Source organism: Mytilus galloprovincialis, chromosome 4 (genome assembly GCF_965363235.1).
Source record: "Mytilus galloprovincialis chromosome 4, xbMytGall1.hap1.1, whole genome shotgun sequence".
In the NCBI taxonomy this organism is placed as follows: Eukaryota; Metazoa; Mollusca; class Bivalvia; order Mytilida; family Mytilidae; genus Mytilus; species Mytilus galloprovincialis.
In genome coordinates this window covers 59,582,800-59,609,367 of record NC_134841.1, presented here as the reverse complement: position 1 = coordinate 59,609,367, position 26,568 = coordinate 59,582,800, and the positions used below count along the sequence as shown (strand labels likewise).

The 26,568-nt window shown below is 34.3% G+C and overlaps 1 protein-coding gene and 1 long non-coding RNA gene across 3 annotated transcripts in view; one reads left to right on the top strand and one right to left on the bottom strand.

Moving 5' to 3' along the window:
- The first annotated feature begins 7,258 nt into the window (after positions 1-7,258).
- Positions 7,259-19,522, top strand: LOC143072567 (uncharacterized). Its single transcript, XR_012977238.1, has 2 exons — positions 7,259-7,380; positions 19,240-19,522. It is a non-coding gene; the product is annotated as an uncharacterized LOC143072567 (long non-coding RNA).
- The window catches only part of LOC143072566 (uncharacterized), a 65,169-nt gene continuing 53,370 nt past the window's right edge, over positions 14,770-26,568 (bottom strand). For both annotated transcript variants that reach the window (XM_076247564.1, XM_076247563.1), the window contains exons 4-10: positions 26,020-26,458; positions 24,924-24,976; positions 21,874-22,023; positions 20,592-20,682; positions 19,962-20,106; positions 19,179-19,375; positions 14,770-14,893 (exon numbers count right to left, since the gene is read on the bottom strand). In XM_076247564.1, coding sequence (XP_076103679.1) covers positions 14,826-14,893; positions 19,179-19,375; positions 19,962-20,106; positions 20,592-20,682; positions 21,874-22,023; positions 24,924-24,976; positions 26,020-26,458 — 1,143 coding nt within the window. In that variant the 3' untranslated portion in view covers positions 14,770-14,825. The remainder of the gene's footprint in view (positions 14,894-19,178; positions 19,376-19,961; positions 20,107-20,591; positions 20,683-21,873; positions 22,024-24,923; positions 24,977-26,019; positions 26,459-26,568) is intronic.

Sequence of the window (26,568 nt, the reverse complement as noted above, 5' to 3'; positions counted from 1 at the left end):
CTAAACCAAACTTCCCGTCCCCACTTAATTTTTGAATCCGAAACCCCCATTCTGCTATACTGGGATGCTCCGCCTATTCTAAACAATTGTGAATGATGCGGTCTTTAACGCCACAAAATAAAGGGGGTTTCTTAAGTATAGAAATAAACTGAAAACGAGTCAATGGAGACCAATTAAAATGTTAAAACAAGGGTTTGTCAGAAACAGGGTATCTTATTCCCAAAAAGGCACGCAACAGCTCACAGGACAAAGATTTGCTTCCCTTTGAGGAATAACCGAAGTCGTTGAAGTACCTCTCTGGTCAGCTTTTGAACTGCAAATCTTCAAATGCAATTCATATTTATTATTTGAAAATTCCAATGACAGATTAAAGAAAATTGGTGGGCTCCGATATATGTACTCGTATCGGCCGTGATCTCACCTATTCTAAATAAAGCAAAAAATGCAAGACTAAATGCAGAAGCGAACAGACAAGATTCACGATAGGAGCAAACGGATGGTAGTGATCGTATAATTTTGTGCAAAATTTCTAAAGTAACAGGAGCGCGAATACCTGATAATTTGGAACTCTTCCTTCGAATTCCCTCTGACATTTGGAAACTATGAAAGTACATGTAATGTCAGTTATACCTAAAAATTTATGATTTATGGCTAATCCCGGATAAGTATCATGTATGTATTGATTGTAGATTATGTTAATCCAGAATACGATAAGTAAGCTATAAAACATGTGAACACAACAATTTGTATAGGCCATGAGATATTTAAGTCATATTCCTTGCTGATTGATAATTCGAGGAGGGATGAGAATTATTGCTCATGACTACAGACGATGACTGATTGACATTCCCCGTCACCACGCACAAAACCCACAATTCCTAATCAATGACGCCCCAGGAAGATGATGGAAAGCGCTCTTTTTTTTTAGTCGGTACTAATCATCGTACACGGCTCAACCATGATTGGTACCCCTAGACGACGCTAATCGAATGCTTTGCATATATTTCAAATACTCTTGGGCTATCATAGGCCATTTTTCTAATAGAATTGCTATATAAATCATAAAGACCGAAGTCCAAATTTCTATATTGTTCAAAGAATCTGGTTTCTTATTAACCACAGTCAGGGCACCTCCTTTCAAAACAAAATCACCATCCAAAGTTGAATCAGACCCCAAAACTGCAGCAGATTTTAGCAATAAACCTAAATGAATAAACTCACCTCGCCAAATTTTCTCCTTAATCTTTAATGGAATATGAGCCCCAATCGGATCAAATATACTAGGGATGCTTTCCGGAATGTGGTTAACTAGGGAAATTTCATTACTGGCCAAGTGCGTGCCTGTAATTAGCGACTGGGACCTTCTATGATAAAAGGGGGGGGGGTGAATTTTGGTCCCCTGTATGCGTATACATACCATGACTATCCTGAATCGATGGGACCAACTCGACTTGGGGAAACTATACTAGAAACATTATCGGCTGCTCTTCTGTTGATTGTTGTGGTGACATCGTACAATTCAGGTCGCTCAAAATCTGTACTCGACCTCGGAACTCTCGAAGATGACGGTCCAGGAATGGCTACTGTCACAGGGTCAAACTCCGGACGGTCACTTTGGTTTTGGTTGGAGGCAATAATCTCGTCTCCGCTTTCATTTACCATAACTTGAGTTGAATGACTACCCGCCGCAATAATGTTTTGATTCCCACGAGGAGCCATAAGTCTTTTTTGATCAGAATGCACATGACTTTTACTAACATTTGGTCTTTTATTACGCTTAGAAGTAGCATTTTTCTCTGCACCTGATCGTAAATTATTAGGCGGTTGCCTATTTTTATTCTGAGGTTTCATCCGTGTTGAGGATGGAACTGGATTTTACAAAAAACATTTTGAACAAGCTTCCCGTTCAAACGTTAAAAAATTGAGAAGTGACGTCACAATACGGTAACGTCACGTGACAGACACGGTCAAAGTTCAGAATGCAAAGACAAAAGGGGGGACTCGAAAATAAATGCGGAATTTTAACTTTTATTAAATCTGTATTATCAGTAAACCGATAAACATTATTACAATTTTTGGTCACCATTTTCCCTAGCATTTCGGTGTGCTGTTGCCGATGTTTTATCCAGAGGTTATATAGTTAAGTAAAGTCAACAATTGTATATCGCTGTTCGAAATTCATAAATCGATTGAGAGAATACAAATACAAATACAAATCCAGCTTACAAACTAAAACCGAGGGAAACACATCAACTATAAATGGAAAACAACAAAACAACAGAAACACTGAAGTGAACAAAAAACTATCGACAATGCAACACACACAGAAACGAACTATAAGATAACAACTTAGTACAAGACATTCTAAGAAAAAAAGTTGGTCTACCAGGCTTTGTGGCTAGCCAAACCTCGCGCTTTTATAGCAATGTTAAATATAACACTAAAATGACAACATTACATGTCAGGAATACAGTTCAAATAAATGCAAGAACATTCAGGACAGAGAAATACACAAATAACCAATACGATAGTACATTTCGACATGCTAACAACAGAACAAAAACGAACACGAAAAACATCATAGGACAGCACATAAAAACAGCACTATAGAACCACGAACTGTCTTTCACACAATTGGATCAAAGACATAAAAGTGACGTCATATGTAAATTAAAAAAAAATGATACAGTTCAAGATTAGGTTAGTATTTAAGGAACAAATGTCGGCGATATGGAGCACGGAAAGACAATAATTTAACAGCATAACACTTAAAGACCTTGAAAGAAAGATTTTTTTTTGCAAGCAATTCCAAGTGCACTTGTTTTATAGTAAAACTTATCAATTCAATCCTGATTTAGGACAGGTGCATACTATTGCAGCGGGTTTAAACGTTTCAAGAACCAACCTTCACGGCTTATCTGAAACAATAGTCTAACATAACAACATAGAAAACACACCATAAAATATCAACTGAAATGGCTTAACTCAATCAAAAGACTTATAAAAGCAAGTGAACATACACTCAGCTTTTTATGTTTTCAATACGTGGGTGTTTGTTTCTTTGTTTGTTTGTTTGTTTGTTAGGGTTTTGTCATATACATTTTTTCGTTATTGTTCTTTGTATGTCCTTTTTTTTTAAGAGCAGTCAGATTTTGGTGGTAAGTGTGTCTGTTGGACTGTACAAAGTTTTTTGATAAATTCTATGATATTTTTTTTAAGCTGTAGAAATACCTGGTAACTACCAATAGTAATCAGTGTACTAGATTATTAGCACTGATTCATTAATACACCTCGCATCTGTGATAATATAAAAAAAATGTAGTACGATGTCAACAAGACAACTATCTATACCAGACAGCCAGACACTAAATGAGTACAATGAGCAGCAATAGGTCACTGTACGGCTAAAGCATTTATGGGATATCGACTCATGACACAAAATCAGTACGTGCACAAAAATAACACAAAAAGCTAACAAACAGCGCTTTTATTATTTCTCTTAATCCAAAAGTCACAGTAATACATTCAACGAGAAGAAAACACACTCTCAACTCAATGCAAGTTTAGGACGCCCCTAGCAGCTGTTTGGAATTCTTTTCACACTAACGATCATCTCTGCTATTAGCACCAACAACAAAATCCTTTGAAGAGATCGTCCTAAATCTTGATATCAGAATCCGGTTTATTGTGCTTCTGTCATCATGTGATGATCACGTGAAATCAAAACAGCTATTGTTCATCTATGATTCATGTAGTCTGACATCTTTTGCATCTTACCATGGTATTGAATTTGTGGTATTGTTATAACAACCCATTAATAGGTAATCATGAGTTTAATAGTTTTATAACAAACGAGAGACTAATTTAAGTAAACATCGAATTTAATGCCACCATATTTAGTTATTAGGGATAACAATAGTCTTTTATCATGAAACAAACTAACATACCGATATTTTTATTCAAATATATTTAATGGTCATTCGACAATGAATAAGAATAATACGATAAAAACATGAGTACGCCATCCGAGACAACATTATGGTTACTGTTTGTGTTATATAAAATTGCACGAGGCTATCAGTATATCGGGTACGTGATTTTATGAGTTTGTTGTGAGCTTGATTGTGTTATGACTTATGGAATATTTATTTCCAGATCAAATGCATTTATATAATAAAAGTATAATTTTCACACACGCAGATATATAAATCTTTTTACAAGATGTTGCAGATACTTTTTTAAGTATGTCTCTAGGTTCTTCATTTGATTCTGTTTACGTGATGCAATTAGAATAAAGTCGGAGAACATTTTCTCCAGTTTCAAATACACTTAAATACAATAAACAAAACTGAAATAATTTAGCTTAAATTTCACTCAAATATTAAGATAAGAAATATATTAAAACATTAATGTGGAATAATATGCCTGTCAAAAGGCAGGATCCTATAGTTTAGTAGATGTTGTCTGCTATGGGTGGTTGCAGCTCATTGTCGTTGTGTAAATCAATTCGTTGATTTCTCTTTTTGTTTTTAAAATTTTGGTATACAAGGCATTTTTAAAATAACTACACGGTATGGCCGTATGATCTGGCTAGTTGTAAACAAAATTAAACTGTTCACTTTTCGTCCGTTTGCCTATTATTAAATGTCATCAGAGCCAAACCTATCGCATATACTTATTTTTAGCATCCAGGTGATGTCTTTGTTGATGGTGAGCCTAAGATATTTCCCTCTGACTACTGTCTACAGTTTACAATATGAGTTCATGGAGTGAGCAGGACGTCTAGTATTGTTGAGGTCGTCCTGAAACACGGTTGAATGTACATTTTTCTGGGAGAAAGCACATTTGCCACACCCTTTCCCATTCGTCCAACGTGGTAAGGTCTTTCTTCAGCAAGTATGTATCTTCTGTTTTCTGGAAGAGGAGACAATCATCAGCAAACAGTCGATCGCTTGGTGTTCTTCCGTTTGGGATGTCGTTGATGTAGACCAGAAAGAGTAAGGGATCGCTAACAGTGCCCTGGGGTACTCCAGATTCTATGTTACAAGGGTCAGACTTGTAATTTTCTAGAATCCAAAACTGTGTTATACTGGACAGGACCTGTCTTATCAATTCGAGTTGGATATCTTTGTTTAATAGATCTGATTCATAGATACACCTCGCATCTGTGATAATATAAAAATAAGATGTAGTACGATGTCAATAAGACAACTATCTATACCAGACAGGCAGACGCTAAATGAGTATGATGAGCAGCAATAGGTCACCGTACGGCTAAAGCATTTTTTAAATATTTTTATTCAATAGAAAAGAAATGATAGAATCATATTCAAAACAGTGTAGCTGTGGCCATTGATTGACAACCTTAAACTATCCCATTGACTGGGGCAGATTATGTGAACGTTTGTCTGTAACGACCACTGCTCACTACTTACTTATTATAGAATTTAAGCTGTGGGTCACCAAAGGTTCTTAACGCCTTTAATATTAAAATAATTCGAAAAATTATTCAGGAATAACTTTATGTTTTGATTTATATTATTGATACAAATCAAAACAGCGTGTTATTCCTGATTAGTTTTTCGAATTACTTTATTTATGTGTTGGGAAACTTTTGTGACCCCACAGTTTAAGTGTCTTTAACAAGTACATATAGTGAGCAGCGGTCGTTACAGACAAACGTTCACCTAATCTGCCCCAGTCAATGGGATAAATTAAGGTCGTCAATCAATAGCCACAGCTACACTGTTTTGAATATGATTCTATGAGATATCGAATCATGACACAAAATCAGTACATGCACAATAAAAATCACAAAAAGCTAACAGCGCTTTTATTATTTTTCTTAAATCTCAAAGTCACAGTGAATAAACTCATCATAGATACCAGGACTAAATTTTGTATATACGCCAGAAGCGCGTTTCGTCTACAAAAGACTCATCAGTGACGCTCGAATCCAAAAAAGTTCAAAAGGCCAAATAAAGTACGAAGTTGAAGAGCATTGAGGACCAAAATTCCTAAAAGTTTTGCCAAATCCAGCTAAGGTAATCTATGCCTGAGGTAGAAAAGCCTTAGTATTTTAAAAATTCTAAATTTGGTAAACAGTTAAAATATGAATATAACCATAATCATATCAACGATAATTCATGTCAGCACAAAAAGTGCTGACTACTGGGCTTGTAATACATTCAACACAGCGTAAATACACTCTCACCTCGATGCAAGTTTAGGACGGTCCCTAGCACTTGTGTGGAATTTTTTGCACTCTAACAATCATCTCTGCTATTAGCATCAACAACAAAATCATTTTGGTATCTTATCAATGGCCTTGTCTGTCTGGTCGCCGTCCTCCGTGTTCTTGGCTATTTCGTTTATTGTTATATATGCAGCTCGGACACGCATGGTCGTTTGGTTCTGAATCCATGTTGTTCGTCGCATAGTATGGTATTTCGCTCAAAGTGGTCCTTGATAGTTCAATCGATTGATGTAAAAGATACTGTCTGGGATGAATATTTCAGGGACTGAATTTTCGGGGCTCCCTTGACACCATTTGTGAGTATGGTCTTGAGGAAACGATGATAGTCCGTCGGAAGGGGACGATAAATGGCTGACCCGTGTTAAGAGAGAGCCATATCTAAGACACCCTTGTAGATTTCGAAAAAGAGCAGTCTAATGCCGCTACAAGGCAGCACTCGCACCTGCAAAGTGGAAAGGGATTAATATAAGTTGCGAAACTTGTTTCCAAATCCAATATAATTAAATATGTTTAAACTAAAAAGATAGTGAACGGTGGTTTGCTGCTGAGAGTTTTTTGCCTTTCTTGAAGACTGGATCTATTTTGACTGTCCTGCAATCTTTTGGTACTGGTGCTCAATCCGTTGACATTTGGTAAACAGTGGATATATAGTTGTCATGTTATTGTTTACACCCTTGTCATTTTGGTCTTCTGGGGATAGTTGTTACGTTGTAAATCAACAACATATCCATAATTTGAACTCTCATTGATGTTCTTAGTTATCCAGGTAGATTTCGCATAGCATGAATAAATTCCGGTTATATCCAAAGAAGTTATGTTTGGTACCATCACCTTATAGTTCTAGTTATGGGTTTTAATGTTGTTAAAGTATGTGTCTGTTTTTGTTTTATTTGATAGCTTTAAAAGGTATATGTTTGTTTGAGGTCTTGTTTTGTTAGGGTGAGGAGGTGGTGTGTATCCGGAATCGTGTTGTTTCGTAATTGTTTCCAACTGTGCACAATACGGTAAACTGAAGTGTCATATAAATAAATTGTAATCTCTTAAGAGTTCGCAAGCCTGTGGATAGTCCCACAGTGAGTTGAAATTGTGAATAACGTAGATATGAATGTACAACTACATTTGAGGTAAGGTATTACCCTTATTTAGTACTGTAAAAACAAACTGTTATACATTTTTTTAAATTTTTTTTAGAACAGTTCTTTTCAATGTTTGAAAATTAACTAATATAATCTGTTCTTGAACAGGTGTATTCAATCATTCCAGAAAATGGCCTGTTCTAGAGGTGTCAGGAATACTGATTCAAATACTGTTCTTGAATAGCTCTCCTGACAATGCGTGATTGATTTTGCGAAAAGGAAGAACAGATTCCAAATGAACCCGAATAATCGGTCCCTCTCCGTGTTCTTCTCTCCAACTTTCGAGGACCTTAACTTTCTATAAGATAAAAACGCGTCAAGAAAGCAGGATTTTGATTCGTTATCAATGTACGAGATCCAATCCGCCAATAGCTAGACATTATCAAGATGCATAAATGCTGTGCTAATTCTGAATGATAATTGACGATTTTTTATTGAATAGGCTTTCATGCGTTGATGTAGCCATCGTTGGGCAGCAAAAAAAAATCTTCTAGATTATTCGGATAAGTCCCAAATATATAAATAACGCAGTCAACGTTAAAAACAACAAATGCCAATGTTGTTTTTGTTTTTTGTCCATGGATTTATGAGTTTTGAACAGCGGTATACTACTGTTGCCTTTATTTATCACCACCGGACCGGAATCTCTGCTGGTGGACAATCTGTTCCCGAGAATTCTACCAGTCCGGTAGCCTAACAGCATGAAAACTAGTAGAACAAAAAATATTATACTGGATGATACGACGCCCAGGATAAAAAGGTGTCAATCGGCTGTTGTCAAGGACACAACAACACCGATTTTATCAGGTGTCCCCAGGATCATCTTAAATGATGTTATGAAAATGACACACGTGCCGTCTTCTGAATCCTCATTGTACTATAAAAATTCAGACAAGTTTGAATATATTCGGCCGTGTACTGTTCAACTTTCAGATATTTTAGATTTCAATCATCAATATTGCTCTATTTCCAAATGTAACCGTAAAAATTGTAAAACCTGTGATATACTTATAACTGATACCCACTTTCAAAGTAATTTAACCACCAAAAATTACAATACACATAGTTATGAGGATTTGAATTGCACTGCTTCCAATATTGTATACGGTATTGAATGTACTCTTTGTGGATTGATCTACGTCGGGAAAACTCGACAAAGACTCAATTTTAGGATGAATGATCATCGGTCTAATGTAAATGATCCTAATAACAACAAATTTCTCTATAAACATTTCAATCAGCCCGACCATTCTATTGTTTCAATGAAAGTCCGGATTATAGAGAAAATATATCATCCAACAAATGACGCCATATTGAGTACACCATATCGTTTACAAAGAGAAGACTTTTGGATAAGAGAGTTGGGAACAGCCATTCCCTATGGATGCAATGACAAAATTGATGGTGTAGGTATTTTGTCTAGTCCCAGGTGTAGTACCGTCAATACATTACAATTGTTTAATACTTCTGCTCGACGAAATAGAAGTCATGGTCACAGTAAATATATACCACCTGCTGTACACACCGTGACAATTGATAGTCTATTAACGTCTGTTCAAAAACCTTTAGGAATTCATCATATTAGAACTAAATTATACTCCATTCCATTGTCTAAACTTTCTTTACTATTTCAAGATGCCCAAAATACTTCCGTTACTGATTCTCGTTCTGTTTTGTATAGATTAGTTGCAATTATCATGGACATTGCTATAAACCATAGACTATTCAAACCCGTATCGACTACATCCAATAGTGAGGAAAAACGTTATTTTTTTAAGGTAGAATTCGCCAATAAAGGTTTAGATGCTGTAAATATTAGCAATATTTTCCATCAAAAATCTGTACAAAAAACTATACCTGATTACTTCAAAAATAAAGCTACACCTGTTATTTCTTATACTTACACCAAGTCTATTGCATCCAAGATTTTCAACCACAAGAGAGTTTTAGAGGCTTTTAACCTCAAAGATACAAAATCCAAGCCTCCGGATTGCTCATGTGCATCGTCACAATACAATTACAGTCCAGCTGGTCATATTATTACTGGAGACCTTGGCATCATTACCAATGAACAACTAAGAGAGTTGTTAGCCAAGGGACCAAAATATAGAATCCCCCAGCCCATCAACTGGAAAAAGAATTTCAAGTTACTGATGGATGCAGTTGAGGACTATGCAAGAAAATGGGTAAAGCGCGAATCAGACGAACCAGAACTGGACACTTTGTCTGAATGGATCAAAGCTATTCGATCATGCATTCAGAGGCGCATACACAAACTACGATGTAATATGAGTACTAAAGTTTCTAACCCTTTCAAGAATCCGGAGGTTGTGGATGCTTTATCCTCTTTGCATGACAAATATGTCGTTGTTCCAGCAGATAAAGCCTCCAATAATATTGTCTTCATATGTAAAAAACATTATTTGCAATGTCTCACTACAGAGCTTGGAATTGATAAAACTACTGGTAATCCTACATATTCTTTAACATCATTTACCAAGGACGAAATTTTACAAAATCATAAATCTGTCCTTCTTTCTTTTGGTATCAACATCAAAGAAAACGACGAAAACTTGCCTTCATTATACTGGATACCTAAATTACACAAAACTCCATATAAAGAACGATACATAGCTGGGTCTTCAAAATGTTCGACCAAACATCTTTCTAAAGTACTGACTACTATTCTTTCGACAGTTAAAGATGGGCTTCAAAAATATTGTGAGGAGATTTATTCTACCAGTGGTGTTAACCAGATGTGGATTCTAAAAAATTCGAAAGATCTACTTCTTAACCTTCAATCACAATCTTTGCAATTTTGCAGCAACATAAAAACTTTTGATTTTTCTACGCTATATACTACTATTCCCCATGCTCAGTTGAAAGATCGACTACACCATCTCATAAAACAGAGCTTTTTCTATAAAAATGGAAATCGTAGATACAAATTTCTTGTTTTGGTTACAATAAATTATATTTTGTGAAAAATCACACTGAATCTCCCAGAAAATATACTAAAGATCATCTGGATTTATGAGTTTTGAACAGCGGTATACTACTGTTGCCTTTATTTATATTATCAAAATGCTGGACTTTTTGATCGCCAATATATTTGTTGAGTTTGGAGGATTTATATTTCAACAGACAGTCGGTATTCCAATGGGTACTAATTGTGCACCCCTGCTGGCTGATTTGTTTTTGTACTCGTATGAAGCAGAATTCATTCAGAACCTTCTAAAAGACAAAAAGAAAAAGCATCTTGCTTGATATTGATGATGTTCTATCATTAAATAACCCATATTTCAGCCAATACTTACATCTCATATATCCAAGTGAACTTGAAATTAAGGATACCACTGATACTAGAAGGACTGCTTCATACCTTGATCTTTTCCTCAATATTGACGTAGATGGACGACTTCACACGAAAATCTATGATAAACGGGACGATTTCAACTTCCCAATTATCAATTTCCCATTTCTCAGCAGTAACATACCCTCTGTCCCTTCGTATGGTGTTTACATATCACAATTGATACGTTATTCTCGTGCTTGTTCACACTATACGGACTTCATATACAGGAGTGTGCTCCTTGCGCAGAAACTGCTCCAACAAAGTTATGAGGAGGACAGATTAAAATTGACACTCCGTAAATTTTATGGACACCATCACGATTTGGTGGATCCATACGATGTGTCGTTAACCAAACTAGCTAAGGACATTTTTACAACATGGTAGATTGTGTTTTGTCATAATGTCGTCTAATCTTTTAATTACCAAACGTGACTTATTCCCGATTGTGACTGTTTTACCGAGTGTGACGTGGTACGGTACTTGTCTATCCCAAATTCATGTATTTAGTTTAAATGTATAATGTTATATTTGTAATTCTCATCGGATTTTGTCAAATGTGTTAACGTCTTTTCTATTATATTTATGTGTTATGGTAAAGAAAATTAATCACCGCCTTCATTTATTAGATTTGATTTCGTTCAACGTAATCAGTACGATATTTTACGTTTGAAGTTAGATTCAAAACAAACCGGACATAGTTTTATAATATAGTTAATTGCAACCTTAGTTTGATATAAATAAGTATTAAAATGTGCTTTGTTATTAAATGCAATATCAGTATTTAGTTCAAATATATAATCTTAAATCAATCCTAATTATATCTTATTCCTTCTTATGTGACGTCATTTTTCATTTTTTTGATGATCTGTTTTACAAATTCAAATGACGTCATTTTTTCGTCATTTTTCAGTTTCAAATAGGACGTCACTTGGCGTAGAGGTTTAAACTTATTCGGATGTGTCTACTTTTGTGTTTCAAATGTCTGGTTATGTAAATGTATTTCAGTTGTTTCCTGTAATTAGTTAATACTTCAGTTTTATCATGTACATCTTTTGAATATTCATTTTATAAAATTTACTGTTTGCAAAAGTATAAATTATTCTAAATTATAGGGATTTTCTGGTAACGAACAGAAAACCCTTGCCGTTTTTGGCACAACCTTTTTGATCTTTTTGGTCCTTGATACTGTTCAACTTTGTACTCGTTTCGTCTTTCAAACTTTTGTATCTGGGCGTCACACGTAGGTCTTGTGTGGTCAAAATACACTTCTGGCGTATTAAAATTTTGAACTTATTGCCTTTTGTTGGCTGTTGTTCGTGTGATTCTTTGTCAATTGTGTTCTCCAATTTATGTATATTGTAGTCCTGTGTTGTCATTTTGATGTTATATTTCACATGGCCATAAAAGTGCGAGGTTTGGCATGCCACAAAACCAGGTTCAACCCACCATTTTTTCCTTTAAAAATGCCCTGTACCAAGTCAGGAGTATGGCCATTGTTATATTATAGTTCGTTTCTGTGTGTATTACATTATAACGTTGTGTCGTTTGTTTTCTCTTATTTTTGAGTGTAAATTCACATTGCGATAAGACGTGTCACGGTACTTGTCTATTCCAAATTCATGTATTTGGTTTTGATGTTATATATATATATATATGTTATATTTGTTATTCTCGTGGGATTTTGTCTATGTGTGTTACATTTTAGTGTTATGTCGTTGTTCTCCTCTTATATTTAATGCGTTTCCCTCGGTTTTAGTTTATTGCCCCGATTTTTTTTTTTGTCCATGGATTTATGAGTTTTGAACAGCGGTATACTACTGTTGCCTTTATTTATCGAACAAGCATCAAACTTCGGTAAAGTCATGTTTTGATGAATTTCATTGGAGTATGTTGACAAATCGTCCTACATCATGACATATCGGACTGCATAATTCACCCATCATTTGATAGTTATGTAAACCGTCATCCATTTAACAATTTTGTTAATCTTCAAATATCAAATTGATACTTAATTTACGGTTTGTAATTATAAGCCATTATTGCGTCATTAGGTATCTATTAACTTTTAATTGCTTTAACACAAAAGTAAATGGAATAAATTTACTTCTGATCGAGTACAATAGTGCTTTTGTCAAACAACAAATAAACTGTTCATGGTGGTTTTAACGTTCAATTGACGATAAATAATGAAAAATATGAATATTGATAAATATGTCTGAGAATACAGATCTGTTGTTTATTTGAAATTGAACTTTGATTTAGTTTTCAATAATTGCGACAACTCCTAGATTGGAACGTTTAACATCTTAGTCATGTTTTCAGTTGTTTTTGTTCTTAGTGGCAATCTAAAAGAGATGCGAGGGATACCAAAGTGATATTCTAACTCATGAGTCGAGAATAAACTGACGCATAGTTAAAAAAAGATAAAGATAAACTAACAAACAGCAGACACAAAATACCATACAAAAACCAAAGACTGAGCAACATGAACCCCACCAAAAACTAGAGGTGGTATCAGGTAGGCAGACCCTGCTCCAAATATTGCGCCGATGGTCTTTTTTTAATGTTATTCTGTTGTACCATTGTCTTGGGTTGGTTTGGTGATTGATTGCTTGATTGGCTGATCGAATATTGGTGCGTAATGCCACTTTCGGCATTATTTGGGTATGTCGTGGCGGCCAGTTTTTATTGGTGGATGATGCTTATTGCCCGGAGAGAACCATCGACCTTCAACAAGGAAACTATCAATCCTAGTTGATAAAGATTGAATGTCACGTGCGGGGTTCAAACTCATAATCTTCGTGTTATCAGGATAGCATAACTATATCAACTAGTTTAGAATAAATACAACGTTTTGCCGGACAACTCAGACCATTCGGGCACCAAGGCTCTGATAGGCATTTGAAGACCCACACTTCTTTATGGTTTAGGAATTTCTAAAGGTTTAATATGTAAGATAGGAAACTGGATACCAATTTGACTTTTGGTTTCAATCTGCTTAAAATATATTAAAACTCACTCAGTCAAGCATCATTCTGATCTAATTCACTTTTTATATATTATGTATATTAATTCCCGAATGAGTAATCTTTAGATATCTGGTTGATATTCTATGAACTTCTATGAACCTATCATCCCCCAAATCTGACAAGCAGAAAATAAGGGTCTAAGCCAAAATTTGAAACATGTATTTAAATGAATATTTCTTTATGTGTATTGAACATCATTTTTGTTATGTACTTGAACTGATGTAGGATTTGTTTGTCATTCCATCAGGAAATATAAGCCACGTCTTGCATTAGAAACGTGCATTCTGATGTTATCCTCATGTTTTTTGTTTGTGCATAGCAAAAACAACTTTGTATCAGAACTTTGCAAAACGTATTTTCTTAGGTTGGTCATCTTGTTTCTGAATTAAACACAGATTGTAAATGAGAACAAGAAGACTTGAAAGAAGCAATTTATAATTTGAGGTCATTTCACATAGTTTTATTCAATTTTATCAAACTACTGAAAACAGATCTTATTGATTGTATAGTTATTAATGTTTATAATTAAACTCATTATAGATACCCGGAATGAAATTTTGTATTTTCGCCAGACGCGCGTTTCGTTAAAAAAGCATATGAACAAAAATTCCTAAAAGTTTTGCAAAATATAGCTAACTTAATCTAGTATACATGAGTTAAAAAAGCCTTAGTATTTCAATATTCAAAGTTTGTAAACATTATGTGATATGGTTTTATCTATAAAATATGACTAAAATTTTCAAATATCATTTATAAGTTTACAAGAAAATAGGTAATGAACTTGTTAAACCACACCAAATTTTGTTTTTGTGCCAAATAAGGTTTTGGGCCATGTCTTGTTTATTGTTTACTTTGTTGGTACTTCCATTTTTTGGAGTAGGATGTTGGGACTTAGTGAGACCTTTGGTCTACTTTTCTTAAGATATCATGTTATGTTTAGTGGGTTTTAACGTGAATACTTGAAATGCAAATCTGTATATAAACAAAATCGAATACCAAGACAACCTTTATTTATATTTAATTCCTACATATCAGTCTCCGTAAACTGCTTAAGGCCTTGGTAAAGATGGGTCCAATGGGAATTGTTTACCAGTACCATGAATAACAACTTCATTAGCTGAAAAAAGAAATAAAACCAACCTGTTACTCAATGGTACATTATTATTCTCATTTAAACAGACAATTGTACGTATATAACAACATCCCCAGAAGAGACTACTGAGGTGTATACAGCGTCCTACCACTTACCATATTTTCACGACCATTCATGATTTTAAGGTTTCGAAGTACGCTTCTGTGTACTATTAAAAATGTTACTGAACAATATCAATAAAATGATTCTGATAACTTTCAGTATAATTTATATAGACTTTCCAGTTTTGAAAATTGCAACACATCTATATATATATCCAATTCTGAACTTTACTTTGGCATTTAGAAATATCTTAACGTTATCCGATTCTTTAGTAGCATGATGATGATCACACTATGCAAATCATATATTATGTAAACCCCGGGGTAACAGAAGCGGAATATAAAAGTATCATTGTATCTATTCGACCATTGGTTCGTTTGTTTGTTTGCTTCCATCGTCCAACCCCATTCGGCAATCCTCGGTAGAATCCGCTACTCTCCTTAGATGAGGGTACGGAATCAGATGAGTTGTGACGAATGTGTCCAATCCCTTTGTTAACGCACTGGTCAAACCAATTTGTTTTGTTTCCAACGGAGTTGGGGTGACATATTGTTATTCTACGTTTCTTTTTTTTCTTATTTTTTTTCTTGCAACAAATTTTGTCCAGGGGATTTCTTGAAATCCAATGGACCAATGTCGATGAAACTCTACTATAATAAGGACCCCCACGTGCAGAGTTGCAGGAAGCATGGAATGGTTCAAGATGGCTATCGTTTCCATGGAAACAGAACAAATGTGAAAAAATGTAGTTTTTGGTTTTGGTGAACTGTTTGGATATGCTTTAACTCAGAATCATTATATTTTAATAGAATGTAGGTGCCCACTATATACAGGTTTTGGATGATTTTGGCTCTCATTGGAAACTACACCAAAAATTCCAAAAAACTCAAAGTGCTCCAAATATCATGAAACTTCACAGTAACGATGAACAACATTGTAAGATGTTGCATTTGGAGTTGGAATTTCCAAAATAGCTGTTGTTACCATGGAAACAATGCAAAAAGGTCAAAAATTTATTATTTTTCTTCCACCTAATTTTGTCCGCCTGCTTTCTCAGAGCCAAAGAAACCAATCTGAATGATGGTGCACTATAACATGGAACCCTGACTTTCCAGTTGCAGTGCAACTTTGGAACTAAAAAATGGCTGCCATCACCATAGAAACGGAAAAATGGTGAAAAAATATAATTTTAAAGTTAGGTGAACTGTTTGAGAATGCTTAACCTTAAAATCTTTAGATTTTAATACAATGTAGGTGTCCACTATATGCTGCTTTGGGATGATTTTGGCAATCATTGGAACTGCTATGTTGCCATGGATACTACACCAAAAATTCCCAAAATATGGAAATGCTCCATTAGTTAAATATACTTGCCTGAATCCACCTCCACCCCTTTATAAATTTTTTGTGTTGTATGATTGATAATTTATATTATCAATTAAACGCAACATTGAAACTAATTCTTACCTGGTGATTTCTACTCAGGTTAGTTTGTGGGGTTTACACCCGGAAGCGGATACGGTATTTTAAATTCCGGATTCCCGGGTGTTTGCGATGAGAGTATTCTAATACGCGGAACGTATTGCGTAAAATTAACAGTAACGATGAGCAACATTGGTAGATCTGGAATTTGGCGTTGGAATTTCCAAAATGTCTGCCGTTACCATGGAAACAATGCAAAACAGGTCAAAATGGTCCAAAATCCTTAAAGTGGCATTTACTTTCTTAAAATGGTAGGTCAAATTGATCGAAACTTTGATGGTATGGTCCCTCGCATGTACCAATGTGGTATATGCCATTAAATTTTGGGAATGGTCTCTGTTGCCATAGGAACCAATCAAAATGTCAAACATTTCAAAAATTTCAAAATGCTCCAAAATTGATAAAACTTAATAGGATTGTGGACTGTCAAGTCTACATGAGACTTTTGAAGTTGGAATTTCTAAAATGGCTACCGTTGCCATGGAAAATATGGAAAAATGTCAAATATTTTAGAAATGCTCCAAACTTAATGAAACTTAATATTATTGTAAACTGGCATGAATAGATGATACTTTTGACTTTGAAAATTTCAAAATGGCTGCCGTTGCCATGGAAACAGCAAAAATGTCATGTTTTAAAAAATGATCTAAATGTACTGAAAATTTACAGAAAAATGTACAGCCATGCAAATATGTGCATTCACTGTTAAAAGTTTTTGAAATGGCTGCCGCTTAGTGGCAATGGGAGGAAGGGTGACATCCGCTATTGCTTGCAATGGCAATTCTAGTTGTTATTATGTTTGTATTTGATACATACATGTCATATTTAGAAAAGGTTATAGCGAGGAGCACACCTACATTATGTTGTTTGTTTTTTGTTAAGTCCATAGAATATAATTACTTTATATTCGGACGAACGTAGTGAGAGAGAATATAAACATGAATATTGAAATCTATAAACAATGGGGAACATGTTCTTGTACTCGTCAATTACATTTAATATGCATAATATTAATTGACAAATACGGCAGTTTGTCTGCATGTTTCAGTAAACTGTTTTCCACTATTAGCGGTTGTCACAAAGATCATTTTCAGATTATCTTGAATATCAGTTTTCCTATTCCGCATTTTTTTTTCGGTGTATGACCCATGAATTTTGCTTTTATGACAGGACTGACGTACTTTAAAATCTGTTAGATTTCCCGTTCACTATTAAAATAGGAAGTGTTTAATCGTCTTTTTTCGACGTAATTGGCCTTCATGGAATAACACAGAAAAAAAAGTATCACTTTCACAGATTTAGCATAATTATTGTTATGATTTCATACAATTAAGTAATTAATCAAATGGCAAACTTAAAAGTTCTTTTAATCCTTCCAATTTTAGAATAATCAAAAGCAGTGATTATTCGATTTTCGATCCTAATTAAATGGTGCGTGATGTATGTTGATAGTTCTTTCGCCATTTTTAAACAAGTACTATGTTGAAAACATCGACACGATTCTTAAAAATGTCAATAGCAATTATCATTACATTTAAGGAGGCTCGAGGGTACAAAAAATCAGCAAAATTGAAACATTTGTTTTTTTCATTACAAATTTTATTGATCACACTATCAGTTGTTTCTTTATGATATGGTACAAAAATCAACCAAAAAATTCGTTTTGGCCCCAGATGACTTTTAAATGTTTTATCATTGAAAGCTCCAAATTATCTACCTTTGGTGAAAAAAAATGCCATTTTTTTTTTGGCATAAAAATTGAAACTCATCGGGACCTAATTTTTTTTAATTTTTTTTCAAATGAACTGTACTTAAACTAAACTATTGTACAATTTAAGCGATTTGTGTAATTTAGTTCTTTTTTTATTTCGATTTAACCTTTTCTTTCTCCTATTAGGTCAACAGAAAAAAAAATTAACAAAACAAAAATGCATGCTTCTTTTAAAGGCAGATTGTAAGCTGAAATGAACGGTGATCCCATATTCTTATTTAATTTTTCCATTGAATATAGGATAAAGTTAATTGATAGAAAAAATAGCGAAATCCTATATTTATAAAAAAATGATTTACACCCGCGACCCCCCTTAAGCAACATTTACCTGCTCATTGATTTGATATCAGAAATTTCATGCAATTATTGCATCAATATTGTTGATACATTATGTATAGTCCTGAGGAGTATATTATAGTTCCGAGGAGAATATTATCATTGATCATCTCAACGAGATTGATTTTCTTGCTTGAGACGGTACGGCGAAAGCGAGAAATGCAATCGAGTTAAGATGACCAATGATAATCTGTTTATCGCTATTTTACCTATGACGACGTTGTCAATTTCATTAGCAACGTCACGTGCCTCCTTAGTTTCTAGCGATCACTTTACATCAGATGAGATTCTCAAGCGAGTAGCATGATATGAAAAATTATCACAGAAAAAATGCACAAAATAGTTGTAATACCAAAATTTGTAAAACTGAAAGCACCCTTTAAGCATAAACAATACATGTTTCTTTAGCTATTTGTAAATGGACTCGTTCATAATTGAAAAGAAATCGTTATGCTATTTTTGTAATCTATCATGTTGGTATTTACATTTTTTTAACATCTGATAAGAAATCAACGTTACGTCAACAATTGTTGCGCAAATATTTCGATATGAAAAGACAGGATTTTTTTTCTACCAAACGTTAAATAAACTATGCGCTTGTACTTTTTTGCAACTTACCCATTTGAGTAATTTGATCGTCTATCACAACACCATTTGCAGCTGTTAATTTCATTTTCAGTGGAGTATGAGCAGATGGATGAACTGGTTTCTCGAAAACACCTGGGCCCATTAACCAAAATCCGTCTGAAGAGTGATGCATAGCAGCCCATCTTTGACTTTTCGGTTGCCATACTGACAGTCCAGTGACTGGAATTCTGTGAGAAGAAAAATAAACAGATTTAGAAAAACCAGTCATAGTGACTGTCTTATTCGTGCATTCTTGCACTGTTGCATGATCTTTTGTTTTTAGATGTACTATCCTTGAGAATTTTAGATGAATATGAAATTTGTCTAATGCTTAACAGAGATTTTGACGAATCATGAAACAATACGCCATAATACCCGTCTTTTCTAATATCATATGTTTAACTGGCATATCTATAGATTAGCTGACTATTACGGAGCCATTTATGCAGATTTCTCTAATCTTACACGATTTATCTTTTTCCTTACCTGGTTCCAATCAAACTAATCTAAGATCATACTGTAAAGTGGAACATTTCGCCAGCAGTTTGTTTTTCTAAATTCGCGATTAAGATAAATCGCAAAAAAAAAAATATCATCGTATCGACTACGAAATACATGCTCAATAAACAAACGTAGATGGATTTTTTTTTCTAAATGAAAATGGAAAGTTCAAAATTCATAGCTCCATTTGTGAACCAGCAAATTTCATCAATTTTTGTGCTAAGAACAGCAAATATAATATATCTGGACATATTATCGTTAAGATACCCTTACCTTGCATTCCTAACTTGGAGTTTAAGGTACCATGGATTACTTCCCTGGAATTTGTATTCCAATTTTGTGTTGCCTACTGGACATTGAACTGCTTGTATTTCTACTTCCCATCTGCCATCTCCGTTTTCAGCTAGGTCTACGGACCCTAATAAATAATTAAATAAAAAGGGTGTTTTAAACCATTCAAAACGTGTCGAAAGAGGCAACACATGTGCCCAGTACTTTATTTTCAATTTTTATTTATTTCAATTTTAATTTCACAATTATGTGCAAACTCCCCAAACTCATTTAATTGACATTTTTTGTTAATGTACAGTCAAAGTTAAGACAATTTTGTTAAGTCATCTTTAAAATCCAAAACAATTCTCTAAAAAGACTAGCCGGGAGGCAGGAAACAAGACGATTTTTGTTTGCATAATTCTGAAAGAGAGGCGAAGGACACCATCAAACTTACAAGAAAAACAAGCTGGTAATACTATGGCAAAAACAAACGACGAAGAGACCAAACAACGTACACAAAATACAACATAGAAAAAAAGACTGACCAGCACAACCCCGACGAAGACGGGGTGATCTCCAGTGCTTCAGAAGGTTAAGCAGTGAATAATCAATTGTGTATAATATACTTACCAGCAAGACATTCAGGGCATAAATCTTTGACAAACACGGTAGAATCTCCTACAATAGGATCACTTCCTAACCCTTTTCCACTACCATGTACCTACAAATTGAATAACATCTTTATCAAACTAAGAAAGGGTATATAATATGTGTTACATGTTCTAGTATTTCACTACATAAAAATAAACATTTCACTACATGCAATGCAAAAAGGTACATGTTCCTATGATTATTGTTTTCAACGTGGCTACTTAAGAAACTTTTAAAACGTTTGAATACATGATGAAATACTACAATTATAGTGAGGTGAAAAAAACCTACATCATGTACTGTACTCACCTTAAAGCACATTCCACAAGACAATGAGTTGAAGAACTGTGGTCTATTCAATGCAATGAGAGTATATCATGTATTGTACTAAACTTAAAGCACATTCTACAAGACAATGAGTTGAAGAACTGTGGTCTATTTAATGCAACGATAGTATATCATGTACTGTATTCAATGAGTTGAAGAACTGTGGTCTATTCAATGCAATTAGCGCATATAGCATGTATTGTACTAACCTTAAACCACATTCCACAAAACAAGGAGTTGAAGAACTGTGGTCTATTCAATGCAATCAGCGTACATCATGTACTGTACTCAATGAGTTGAAGAACTGCAGTCTATTCAATGCAATGAGCGTACATCATGTTCTGTACTAAATGAGTTGAAGAACTGTGGTCTATTCAATGTAATGAGCGTACATCATGTACTGTACTCAATGAGTTGAAGAACTGCAGTCTATTTAATGCAATGAGCGTACATCATGTTCTGTACTAAATGAGTTGAAGAACTGTGGTCTATTCAATGCAATGAGCGTACATCATGTACTGTACTAAATGAGTTGAAGAACTTTTGTATATTAAATGCGATGAGCGTATATAGCATGTATTGTACTCACCTTAAAGCACATTCCACGAGACAATGAGTTGAAGAACTGTGGTCTATTCAATGCACTGAGCGTACATCATGTACTGTACTCAATGAGTTGAAGAACTGTTGTCTATTCAATGCACTGAGCGTACATCATGTACTGTACTCGATGAGTTGAAGAACTGTTGTCTATTCAATGCAATGAGCGTACATCATGTACTGTACTCAATAAATTGAAGAACTGTTGTCTATTCAATGCAATTAGCGTATATAGCTTGTACTGTACTCACCTTAAAGCACATTCCACAAGACAATGAGTTGAAGAACTTTGGTCTATTCAATGCAATGAGTGTATAGCATGTACTGTACTAACCTTAAAGCACATTCCACAAGACAATGAGTTGAAGAACTGTGGTCTATTCAATGCAACATAACGTTTGATGTTTCCTGCTGCAACAAGTGGTGGTAGGCTTGGAGGCGAGTAACTACATGTTCCTTGTTCTCCAGCTCCATAATAAGTACCCTGAAAAGGACATTAAATTGGCATCAGAAATATTTTTGTATATTTCCGACATTTTGTAATCTGTTAAAGACGGTGACATAAACGTTTACTGAAGCTGCACCGAATTCTCCTTCCAAAAGGAGAACCACATAATATACGCCTGCATTTTTGGGTAAGTTTTTGCAACCACTAGGCCGATTTTTGTACTGGACGTTTCTTCTCAAATGGTATCACCAGTCCAGTAGGCAGCAGTTGTAGCTTTATCATTGCATACTGTTTTTTTAGATGATAAATTATTCGAAACTCTAAGGCAGTGATGATCTAAGCCGTATTTGGCAAATTTTGGGAGAATTTTTTATTATGAAAGCTCTGTCACTTTGTATCCCAAAAATCATACCCACTTCCAATCAATAAAAACAGGAGACCGACATAGAAAAGGAGTGACCAAGAGCTTATTCAAATAGCAAAATTTCAAATGAACATGTTTTAATGCAATGTGCAATTGACTGTGACAAAGCAATCAATACTAAGACCATTTCAATTTAATTTTGATAGTCTTGTTGTTTCTCTTAGTTTCATCGATGTTATAATTGATTAATATTATTGCATAACCGTTATTAATTATTCTAACTTCAATAAAAAAAAAAAAATAGTAATCAAATCACGATTCTCTAGAGGATTGAAATAGATAAATATTACAAATACTTTTCATTTATTATTTAAAAATCTTAAAAGTCATATTGTATATGCGTATGAAATATTCCGTTATGTGATTTAAACGGTTATATTATGATTGTGAATATGCAGTCAATGATACAAGGATGTGTTGCATAATATGCCCAAGTTAACTTCGGGTAAATTGGATACACCGTTGACAATTTGGCTGTTTTGATTTGCTATATTTAGTTATCGAAGAATTGAACGATGGACAGTCAGTGCGTGAATTTTTCTTGCTACCTGATTGGAAGATATTACGAGACGTGAATAATCAAAGTTTAATGATTGGTTAGGACAATCCAAACCTAGTAAATGTCCTTCAATCCCGTAGAGTATCGGATTTTTCCTCTCTGTTTTAGCAATTAGATTTTGCCTGGTCATTAATCATGCATATTCATGATATTGGTACACAGGTAACTTTTATCTATAAATAGTCGAATCTTCTGGAGTTTCGTAAACAACAACGTTAAACGATATATACTACTTCATAACGTGTGACCTCACGTGTGTGGTAAAATTTGTTGATTGATGCACGTGGTTATTTTAGTAAATGAATAAATCTACAAAGCGAGAGCACTTTCCATTTTCATCAGCTAAGAGTCGACTTAGCCCTTTTTGAAAGGCTAATGCTTGTTTTTTTGCTTTCATTAAATTTAAAATGGAAATGGGGAATGTGTCAAAGAAACAAGAACCCAACCACAGAGCAGACAACAGCCGAATGCCACCAATGGGTCTTCAATGCAGCGAGAAACTCCCGCACGCGGATGCTGGCCCCTAAACAAATGTGCAACTAGTTCAGTGATAATGGACGTCATACTAAACTCCGAATTATACACAAGAAACTTAAATTAAAAATCATACAAGACTAATAAGAGACCAGAGGCTCCTGACTTGGGATAGGCGCAAAAATGCGGCGGGGTTAAACATTGTATGTACTAATATTTCATTGACCTATACTGAACTTCTTATCTCAAATGTACCTGTTAACGGAATATTTCATTATCACGTGACAGGTACCAAACGTTACTTTTACTGATTTCTCTGATACAGAACTGAACAAATTAAGCAATGCCATTAAGCAAATCTATAAAATTTCAATTGATCATTGTTTGTTTTATAGACAAAAAAAGTTGTAGTATCGTCTATAAACAATTTTCCGCGAAAAATTACTCTGTTTTTTTTATAATACAAATGGAAAATTATTTGAATGTAAAATCGATGATAAATGTGACAAATAAACAGACAGATCTGTATCGTTCTAAAAACCTGGCTCAAGTTGTGACATCAAATCAATATTATCGAATCGTATTCGTCTGCCAGAAAAAGATTTATGGAAGTGAATGATTCTATTCTATTCTAATTACAATACCTATCTGAAATGTTGTGATTATTTGGAATTTTGCATAAAAGAAATTCAAAATGTCTGACTTTTACTTGGATTTTTGAAATCGAAGTCTGTTTTGGGGTTAAGAAAAGACGCGGACGTCGAATGTTTTGATTTTTCTAACTTACTTGTTGAATTTTCAGTTCAACAAAATTATCATGATGAATATCACGTGACTAAACTTATCGGGTTTAACCTTAATTAGCAGTAGCACAGTTTTGTCATTACTCTTTTCTCCTGTTATTCCAAATTTTATAAGTGTTGCAAGAATTGGTGACTCTCACTTTTGACAACTAATGAAGACTGCAAATCTAAGTTACGACTGTTATATAAAGTTTGATTAAAAATGACAATTGACAATGAGATGTAATATTCCACCAGAATCCAAATGACGTTATAGGTCCCAAAATGACCTGTTCTGACTTATTTTAGTCCCCCGCCAAAAAAATCAAGAAATTTTTTAGAACATGTTAATCTTATAAGTTTCTTTAACTAGAATTAATCTTATTACATCTAGGAGTCAAAAACCTGAATACATAAATTATATTAAAATGACAAGTTGAACAATTATATCATTACATGTAGGTATAAGTGATGTACATGCATGTACATATTTGTATTTATTTAAGCATGTTTGCGTAATCAAGATTAATACATCATACATGCCTCTAACGCTTTGGCAACACAAAGTATTTGTTTGAACAATTAAACAAATTATATTAAAACTTATATGTTAAATGGAAAAAAAAAGAGAGAAAAAAGAAGAAAAACATGTCATATGCATGAGACAAAAGTAAATCTAGTAATAATGTATACTTACATCTCCTTTAAATTTGTTATGATACAAGTTCAAAATTCCTTGATGCGTGGCTCCTGAAGTCAGAGAAATAACATACATAAATGTAATAATCTTTAGATCCATAATGATGCTCATGGTTAAGTGGCGGAGTACAAGATAAGAAAACTTGTAGATGTTGAATAATTTATACCTTTATCTTTAAGTACAGGTAACAGGATATCTTGACCACCGTGACATGAACTCCCATATTAATTTTATTTGGTATCTGTTTAGTGCGAAATTGTCAAATTCCTCATTAATTTTCTTTATTTAATGTTTACTTTCCCTTAAATGAACTTCATAAATCTCCTATGTCGAAAACCAACGTGGAAAAAGCTGAAAATCTGTAAAAGTTTAACAATAGTATGCTGCGAAAACTGTCTTATCACATACTCAGTATTAGATTTTGGGTACATTGTGATGTGCACAATTCAACTGCCTATAATATTTTGCACATTGCACTTGAGCCACAAAGTAAAATATCATTTGCGCCAAAACGAATTACTAGTTTTTCGCTTTTTTTCAAGTCGCATAAATGACGATAAAAGTTTCAAAGTAATTTGTATCCAAAATACGAGGCTCGTTGAAGACATTATCTAAAGTACCCCCTTATGTATGTAAATTAATTCATATCCTTTTCACAACATTCTTTGAAAGTCGGCATGGATTCAAATTAAAAATGTCCATATGAACAGAAAACAAACCCTTTTTTTATGACAACATGCATGCACATACAGATTAACCAATGGGTTGCAGAATACAGGCAGGGCTTACAAGTGCAATGAAGAATTGATGTTATTGGAATATTATCCTGCTTGACATCCTCGATATCCTACATCCACCTCGCAGGTCTGGGCGACGAGTGGTAACATGGAAATAATGGCGAGTAAAAGTGTTTGGCACACGTAAATTGTAATATCGAATAAATAGAACGCATATAGTATTATAAAAGTATTACTTTATACAGAAATTATTGGCTCAAATGAAAGATTTTGCTTTGACGTAAATGAAATGATGTTTGTGACGCAAATGCAAAAGGGCCGTCTACGATTTATCATTTATTTATCCTTAACTTTACCTGATTGCTTTGTTGGTGCTGGGAGTGTAGTTGGTGATACGGTTTGTTGCTGTGTTGTTGGTTGCGTCGTTTGACTTTTCGTTGTTGACGGTGTTGTCTGACTTTTTGTTGTTGACTGTGATGTCTGACTCTTTGTTGTTATTGGTGTTGTGTGTGTTACTGTTGTTGTACTCTGCTTTGTTGTTACTGATGTTGTTTGCTTCGGTGTTGTCGTCGGTTTTATGGTCCGACTGGTTGTAGGTGACACTGATGGTTTTTGTGTTATGGGTGGTTTTGGGTCACTACCCGTCAAAATAGCGCAACTTCCGGTCGGGGCTTTGTCAGCATCGTAATAAATATGGAAAATAAAAGTTAACTCTGGTGGATACGCTGTCCATTGGTTCTTCAAAATGTACCAACGGCCACTTGGGTCTCTTGAAAACTCTGTTGTGCTCCAGTCCTGAATTAAAGGAAAACCCATCATATTCTATACAGTTTTTCCGATTACATATTCCATACACTACATTGAATCTAATAAGGATTTGAGCTCATTTAACATGTATCATCACC